The sequence below is a fragment of the Drosophila virilis genome, chromosome 2 (genome assembly GCF_030788295.1).
Source record: "Drosophila virilis strain 15010-1051.87 chromosome 2, Dvir_AGI_RSII-ME, whole genome shotgun sequence".
NCBI classification, from domain to species: Eukaryota; Metazoa; Arthropoda; class Insecta; order Diptera; family Drosophilidae; genus Drosophila; species Drosophila virilis.
Window position 1 is genome coordinate 16,099,304 of NC_091544.1, and position 9,311 is coordinate 16,108,614.

Here is a 9,311-nt window from a genome sequence, read left to right on the forward strand (position 1 = left end):
ATCCGAAACTCTGGCCAAAATGGGAGTGGGTGTGGCTGAGTGTCTGTGTGTGTGAGTAGGTGGGGGCATGGCTGTACCGAGCTGAGCTGAAAGCATTTCCCAACATAAAAGGCATTTCTCATATTAAAAAATGTATCAAATATTTTTTGCTTGCAACGAAAATAACTCGCCCACAAACGCAATTTTCAATATTGCTGCACAAAACTTGCAACAGCAGCAATGGCAACTGGCCCCAACTCTAACCCCAAGCTGCAATGTAGGTGCTGCGTTTTACCCAATCGGGTTGTAGCTCATAAAGCTGACAGCAACAAAAAAAGAAAAAAATTCAAAATGAATAAAAGCGCAAGGCGAAACGCTTCAAAGTATGCCACGTCTTTTCTTTATTCCACCTCTATTGAGTATCTCTTTGGCAATGAACTTCTATTATTGATTTTCTGATTTCCACTTTCAGAATATCGCATGGCTCAAAGTACGTTGAGCGCGGCAATGAGCCGCGGCTGGTCATCGATAATGTCACCTACGAGTACCAGGGCGAATACGAGTGCCGGGCCACTAGCTACATCAATGGGCAGGAGCGGGTTGCCATATCCGATCCCGTATCGCTGCAAGTTGTGGGTAAGTGTGGGCCACACATGCGTGTATACACAGTTATTTTTTATGTATATGTTGCTGCGGGGCAACCGCAAATGCCGCAGCACCACAAAATATGACTACAGACACAACTGTCGCCAGAGCAACAGGAAAAAAATGCTGTACAAAAAATAGGAAATTCACTGAAAACTGAGTTACGACATGTCAAGCGGGCCGACAAAGCTCGTGAGCAACTGCTGGCCAAGCTGATGACCAGCAACAGCAGCCAGTACCACCAAAAAAATGGAAAAAAATTAATTTTACCTTTCAGATGCAGAAGATTAAATACCCTTTAGAAATATGGAAATATGAAATATGAAAGTAATATATTCGTCCGATCGGCCTCTAACTAATTTTAAAATCTTCTCCGCTCAAAAAAGGGGAAAACGTTTGATTGCAAACGTACACATGATTGACAATTTCGCCAATTGTCTGCAACTTTAAGAAATTGTATTACCCTACTATGCGCTACTCACGAATGAGTATATTAACTATAAAATTAAGGAATTTCGGCAATCTATTAAAATTTTTTGTTTGGATATATTACGTAAATATATAGTAAAGCAAACACAGAACAAATTAAAAGTCCACTTAGCTGTACATTATTAAAAACAAACACTGCCCCACTATGCGATTCTCATGAATTCGAGTAAGCCTAACAGATTTTCATGCTGAGTTTATAAGTATTGTATTATCATGGGTATTAACATGCTTGCACGACTGTCTCCATGTATGTCTGCATTATTACACAAAGTATATATATAAATGTATGCGTGTTTGTACACCAAACACAGACCAATTTTAATTGCCGTTGCTCTGCATTTCTTGAAAAAATTGAAATATCCTATGCAAGGGTGCAAGGGTACAGCGGATGGTCGCTTGCAAGTGCAGAGCTACGTTTAAAGAAACAGCTCGACGTGTGCACCATGTGAGCGAACTAAGTTATTTGGCCTGCTTCTCTTACCACCTTCCCCGCACTGCGATTTCCTCATCCTTCTTTATGTGTTTTAGTTACATAGTTAAGTCGCTCGCACTGTCGCTCCCCGTACAGCTAATGCTTACTTAAAATAACACAAAACTCCATTAAAAACTGCAACCGGAAAGCGCGTCGAAAACATTTTAAGCGCCTGCGATTTTGCCAATTCCCCTCCCACCCCCTAACCTCCCACCCGACAAGTTGTCGCTGCGCTACCCAACCAATTTGGCGGCTGCAGGCGCCGCACAGCAAATTTAGCAAACGGCAACTGGCGCTGGCGGCAGCAGACTAAACCAAAATGTAACACAAAATCAAAATGAACTTATGACCACAAGAAAAAAAAATGAATAAAAACATACAAAAAAAATGCAGGCAAAAAATGAAGAAGCGCGGGCAAAATGGCAGAATATAACAACTGCCATAGCCAACAGAGCCGCGGGCAAGAGTCGAAAAAGACAGAGAGAGTGTTAGAATGCGGGCGAGAGAGAGAGAGAGAGAGAGAGAGAGAGATAGCATATATATTTAAATTTAGTGCTGAATACCACAGCACGTACATAATTTATGGCCAACCAAGGACACGAGCAATTTAGCAGAGCCAGTCGGGAAAAAGTGCTATATCCTTTATGGGAATGTGTGTATGTGCACTGGCAAAAAAAATTGTGTGGACGCCATCTATATTTATATGTAAATATATAAACATGTTTGTGTATGTGGTCTATGTGAAAAGTAACTAACGAACTAGTTAACTAACAACAGAAAAAAATAAAAATAAATTGAAAGAAAAAAAATGCAGCTCATTATGTGCAGCTGCGCGCTGACGACATTGAAATACCCTACAGACAACAAAGTTTGTCAACATGTTTGGTAGCATTTTCAGCGGCACACGACATTTTAAATTCGTTTAACCGTGTCAGATACAGTTCCCAACAGATACGCTTAAATTGGCTTACAAAATATGCTGAACGGTCGGGAAGTGTTCACTCATTTTTTAATTAACTTGACAGCTTTTAAATAAGTAAATCCTTCTTATACTCTGTTCACCTGCTTACAAAGTAAAAAGAGACTTGCCGTCCTTTGTCTGCACTTGCAAGTTGTGCAATCTAAAGACCCCAACTATGATTTAAAGTTTTAAGGTGTTTTGTCCGTGACCAGTTTCAGAGCTTGAGACCAAATTTACTTGATTAATAAGTAGCTGAACGCCGTTTGAGATCGAGTCGGAAGTATGCATGCCACGACCATTTTCCCTCCACCAAATCGCAAAAACACCATACTTCCCAAACAATGTGTTAAAGTTGCAGTCTGAGAGTCGCCGACCAAATGATCAATGACATCAAGTTTCAGCATTTATTTTAGCTGTCAACAGCGTATTGCGCTTTCGACTACTTTCGACATTAAATTTCTTCTTTGTTTCTTGTTTAATTGTACGCTCATAATATGAAGTAAAATATTTTTCGGACCCGGGAACATGTAAATTAATAAATTTATTCAAGCTATTATTCAGATATTGTAACATTATTTTTTGTCAAATAAATAATTATATAAATTATAATATTTGATTGATCAAATATATATGAAACTATACAAACTAGGGAAATATTCAATCTCATATCAACAATGGTTAAATTTTAGCAACAATTGCAATTAAATATTTTTAGGCAATCATTTGCTTTCCTATCGGCACAAAGTATTTAAGCTACAGCTGATCATTATAAATATTGCGAATCTAATAAATATGTCAAGATAACTTGTAAATAGAAGAAATATTAAATTAGTTCTAAATAAGTAAATCAGTTGCTAGAGTAGCAAATTTGTATGACAATATGCTTATACATATTAAGAGTAAAAAGTGGACAAGTATATATGCATTGATATATTCATTCCATGCAATGTTTTGTCTTACCAACCTGGTCGTGTAAGTGTATTTTTTGATTTTTATTTTCTATTGTCGCGCCTTAAATAACAAACTACTCTTGTAACCACATTTTGAATTCAAATGTCCTCGTACAGATCATTTGTAACCTAAACCCATTTAAAATGAAGTAAAAATAATATTTTGTAGGCATTACGTAAGAGTAATTTTGTCCAGAGCTTGCTCGTAACTAACTTCTACTCTTTTCTATATGTTTCAGGTGCTCCGCAAGTGCTTCGTTTGCATCCCTCCATGCACACAGTATCCGTGAAGCGCGGTGAACCGGCCAGCCTCACGATGGTCGTCTGCGCCGATCCGCGACCGCAACGCGTTGCCTGGGAATGGGGTTCGCTACGTCTGGAGGCCGGTTCGGGTATAGGTGCGTATACTTAACGCAGTTCGCTTCATTGGGCAGCTAATGAAAATGCAATTAGATGCATTGTTTTTTTTCCATTTTCAATAAGCCCAAACTCAATTAACGCGGCGACGCATCAAACGCTTTGCACATCACGCACAGCCAAAAGGGATAGGGGGAATATTGTTTCCGTGTGCGTTGGTTGCCCTGCCGCACGGTTGAGTGCTCATTAACAAACCTTTTCGGCAAATTTGACATTGAACAAACGTCGAGCGTGCTACGTGTAGCTCAACAGGGGATACCGGGGGAGCGGGATTCAGACGTGCCGCACGCTGCACAAATCAAGACAAATTACATGTCCAGAGACGGCAGCTTCGACGCCAGAATCAGACGAATGCCACCATCATGTTGGGCTAGTGTGGTATTAGCATTGGCAGTGGGGCTTGGCCCAACACTATACATAGCCCCGTCCATTGCCGGCGCTCGAGCAGACTTCCCACGCTTGTCAGTTGCCGGTAATCCTGGCTCCACCAGACAACGACACAGCCAAGAACCATATGCTGCTCGTTTTTCACTTTAAACTGCATTGCGTAGCGTCTTTTGTGGGCCAGCTGCAGCCGTAGATCCATCTCCAGCTTCAGCTGGCAACAAATCTCGCGCATTACTCTTCATTTTCAGCTTGTCTGCGTGCGCATCCGGCTGCCGTTCCGTCCGGCTATCCATCAGTCCGGCAACCCGTCTGTCCGTCTGCCCGTTTCTCTGGCCATGCGTGTAATCCGCCGTACTTGCCACTGACAGGCATCATGCGAATCGCATTGCATGCTTAACCGCAGGCTGCGTGGCTGTTGCGTGGCAGCTTCTTGTTGCGCATACGACACGTTGGTTCGGTTCTTTAATTGTTCATATTTTGTATTATTTTTTACACTAATGCTAAGCTACGTATTTAGCAGAATTTAACGAAAAACTGATATCACTCACTGGCTTCCCCTCTCTAATTTTCCTTAGATCGCTTTCGTGCTGACGATATGCTGACGGATTCGCGCGAGGATTGCTACCTCTCTACGTTGCACATACACCACACTGATGAACACGACTCACGACCCTACTATCTTGTGGTGGAGAACGAGCGGGGCACCGATCGTCATGCCATTCATTTGATTGTGGAGGGTACGTTTGCAGGTGCATAGTGTTTTCTTTATTTTTCCTACCATTACAAATTTAGTTTACAAATACAGACAAGCACACTGAAACTACTTTTCTGCAAACAATTTATTGTATCGCGGAAGATAAAAAAGCGATTGTACATTAGAGATTTATTTATTATGTTAGTTTTTTTTTATACCATTCTTTATTCTTCAATTTGTAAAATGATCAATGCGATACCAATTAATTTCCATATTATTGCAATCTATCGATTCTATCAATTCTATATTTCTGCTGAATTCTTTAGAAGAAATACTAACAATTGTTTGCAGGGATGTTTTTCAACCATTTTGAATGGGCATCTGCAGGTGTATGCGACCCTGTGACACACTCATTGACAATTATTAATTACATTTCATTTCTGCACAATGCATGCCAAATAGCAGAACTCATTAAATATTTTTCCTGCGAACACCATATTAATTATTTTAATTAAAATCGAAACAAATATACAAATTAAAATTCCTTTTCGCCTGCAAAATCAACGCCATCGAATATCAACAACCAAAATAACAACAAAAACCTGAATAATTGACACAATTGCCGCGTTTGGCAACGCACAGAACCTTTGGAGATGAGCTACCTGCTGGGCGTGGCCGGAGGCTGTATGGCCGCCATTTTGATCCTGATATGCCTCTGCATCTACGCCGTCAAGAGCAAAAAATGTTGCTTCAAGGGTAAGTGGAATTATTACGTACATTGTTGTTGTGTGTCCAGCTCGAGGAAGCTGCTCATTAAAAATTAAAACTCAATTCGCTGCAGCAACAACAATGGCAACAGCAACAACAATTGCAACTGCTGCAACTGTGGGCAAACCGGGCGGCATATTAATTACACGGCCCTCAAAGCGAATACGCGTCCCAACAATTAAAGCATTTTCTTCATTATGCCACCAGATGGCGTTGAACTTTACGCTTATACTAATACTAATTGCAAAAACACAAAAAAAACTTGCGGCAAAAGCCGAATGAGAGAGAGAGTGAGATAGGAAAACAAAAACAGAAAATCCGCGCCTTTTATTTATTTTTTTTTTCTATTTTCTGTACTTTTTTCTTTTTGGTTTCTTTGAAACTCAAATAAATCTCATAAAATATTCATTAGCGCATTTTGCGCCGGCAACGCCTGCGGTTAGCTGGCCACAAGACAAAAGGGTTAAGGTCCTAAGCACAGCTTTTAGTTAAGAACAACATATTTTTTGTTTAGCCCACCCTTAAAATATTTCTGTACTTGTATGCGTCTGCTTAAAGTCGTTGAATTTTTGGGCTAAATGGACTCTGGACTGCTGCGGCTAATTAGAAATCAAAATCGCACCGCAAAACTTTTGCTCAGCGCGCAATTAAAATGCACATTTGTGAAAACAATTTACAAAGCAGCAAAAGAAAAACAATTTGGCAAAAAAAAAAAAACAAATAAAAGGAAAAAAAACAGAGGAGGAAAACTTTGCCAAAAAACTTGTTCAAGGACATGCATTCGAGAGTTTTATGGTTGGCTTCAAATGAATTTACGCTCAGGGATTTGCGCGGGCCGATTGCCTAGCTGAAAATACAGCTGTAAAACGTAAACTTGGAGTCGTAAATAAAGCCAAATCCCGAGTAGCCCTGCGCGTGCAATTTCTCAGTTGTCAATCAAAATGTCAATTTTCACACAGCGGCAGCAAACGTGAACATCTTGAGCAGCTGACGCCAATTGCCAAGTTATCAGATGCCATTTGACAGATCTCCAATTGCCCAAGCTACCCCTATCATCCCCTACACACATTCACATACACACAGTAGTGTGCAATTCCATCTAGTCGAAATCCATCAACATTTTTCCGCTCTTTTAGCTGCCTTTAGGCAACTTTACACCTTTTGGCCATCAATAAGCTTACGGTTCGTTTGTGAAAACGTAGCTGCAGATACAAAATGTATCTGTATCTGTACGTGCGTCCAGCCATCCATCTATCTAACTACGTCTGCCTGTCCTATCTATCTATAAGCGCGGATAGTACTAATTTTTAGTGGATGTATTTTAAAATTCACTCTACAATTTACATATCTATAATATATGGTGAAAGAAAGAATACTCATATATACATTATTTTTGCTCGCCTTTGCAGGTTCCACGGGCTATAAATCATCGGATAAGGACAGGTAAGTTGAAGCGAAGCATACATACACACACACACGCACACACACACTCCCACACACACACAACACAACAAATGGCCGGTTATGATACATTTTTATGGAAACGAGCATGCAACGCAACGCAACGCATCGAACAGTCAACAGGTGGCGCTGGCATGCCAATTTATGCGTCCCGCATGACACACTACTTATACACACACACACTCACCCACGTTCGCACACTCGCTTATACCCATGAATAATTTGCGCGTCGTGTTTGTGCGGTGTATGAAATATCCAGTGTTTTTCATATATTCAATATTGCAAAGTCGGCTTTTGAATATTTCTCTATTTTGCCGCCCAACGTCGAGCAGACACTCACACACACACACACGCCCCTTAACAATCGCTCATTGCCCCCCCCCTCATTTTGTTCTGACATGACTTATGAGGCTGTGGCGGTTATTTGGCTCGCCGCTATGCCGGCCCCTCGTTGTGTCTTGTTGCCACATTTAAAAATTACCATATTTTATTTATGGAACACACTCTCGGACAGTACACACCCACGCGCGCTCACACACACACACAAGCCAGAATGCGAAATTGCAAAGCATAGTTTTTGGGGCGCACCATTATGGCAACGCATTTCAGTGTGTGTGTATGTGTGTTGATATAGCGGAAATGGATTTTGAATTTCCGTTATAAGCATAGTTGGCAACACAACCATCATGGCCACATTTCAAACGGCATTACAAAACCGCCTAGAACTAGCCCCTAAAGCTAACAACCTAATTTCGAATATTTTGGTGTCCATCAAGGCGAAACGAAAGATATTGTCAAACGAAATCTCCTTCGAGGATGGGCTTTAATAACCCACGCCTGCCTCCGCATCAAGTCAACAATTGCCGCCAGGCATATGAAAAAGCTGTTTAGTTATGCGATTGGCATGAAATTCGCCAATCAAACTGCGGCAAATTAGAAAATAAAAAAAAATTCGGTTACCAGAAGATTAAATACTCTTGTCTTATATGTCTAAAAGAGTATCGTACGACTTACGACTTAGAACTCACTTTTCGAACGATTTCTAATCATACTCGTATTTAAAGTTTTGTAAAACAAAAGAGTTTTTATCCTTAAAAATCTGGCTATTCTTCGCATGGCAGCTATATATGGTCATACTTCGTGAAAGTAGCCCTAATATGAACGAAACCTTATTGCATAAAGAAAAACATGTTTAATCGATTCAACAACTGATATCTTCCTTAAAATGGTACACAGGTCGAGCAGACTTTTTATTAACCTATGCAAGCGCATAAGAATCTAGTCAATTTTCCTACATGCCCTATACAATTGTCACCCGGCCTTATTGCAAAAATTTTCGATAACAATTTCTTGTTTTCTCTTGTTTGATTTTTGCCCGCAGCGAAAAGGCTGATTTGAAATCACGCTCGGATAGCACAAGTGGCCCCCAAGGTGATTCAATTTACACAACGCCTGCCGGCTTCCATCATCACCAGCAACAACAGCAGCAACAACAACAGCAGCAGCAGCAACAGCAGCAACAACAGGCGGCCGCCGCGGCGGCAGCGGCATTGCACGCAGCCTCGCAGCATCCACAGCAACAGTATCCGGGACATGGATCGCCGGAGGCAATGAAGGTACGCATGGCTGCAATGATATTACAACCGCCCACTAGGGTCTAGCAGGCAGTTGATAACGAAAGCAACGAGCTTCAGTATCAACAACAGCAAGCTCAACAACAAATACAACAACATGAACATGAACATGAACATGAACATGATAATAGTAATGCCAACACTAACACCAACACAAACAACAACAACAACAACAATAATATTAATCCCACAACGACTGCGACTGCGACTGCAACACTGACCAATAGTAGTAACAATAATACAATAGAGTTTGCCAAAGCAACGCCCGCTGGCAACAGCAGCAATAGCAGTAACAGCAGCAACATTTTGGCTGAGGCCCTCGGCCGCAGCAACAGCTCACATAGCCTAAGCCTAGCCAGTACGCTAAATAGTAGCAAAAACAGTAGCAGAAATAGCAGCAGCAGAAGTTGCAGCAATAAACAGCAGCAGCAGCAACAGCAGCAGCAGCTGTTGC

The 9,311-nt window shown here is 41.1% G+C and overlaps 1 protein-coding gene across 1 annotated transcript in view; it reads left to right on the top strand.

Annotated features, from left to right (window-relative positions):
- Window positions 1-9,311, top strand: part of LOC6631239 (pneumococcal serine-rich repeat protein) — a 117,870-nt gene that overhangs the window by 98,699 nt on the left and 9,860 nt on the right. Inside the window, 7 exon segments of the mRNA XM_032437670.2 lie at window positions 452-615; window positions 3,736-3,894; window positions 4,876-5,049; window positions 5,637-5,750; window positions 7,172-7,205; window positions 8,605-9,143; window positions 9,213-9,251. Of these exon segments, the coding sequence (XP_032293561.1) occupies window positions 452-615; window positions 3,736-3,894; window positions 4,876-5,049; window positions 5,637-5,750; window positions 7,172-7,205; window positions 8,605-9,143; window positions 9,213-9,251 (1,223 nt within the window).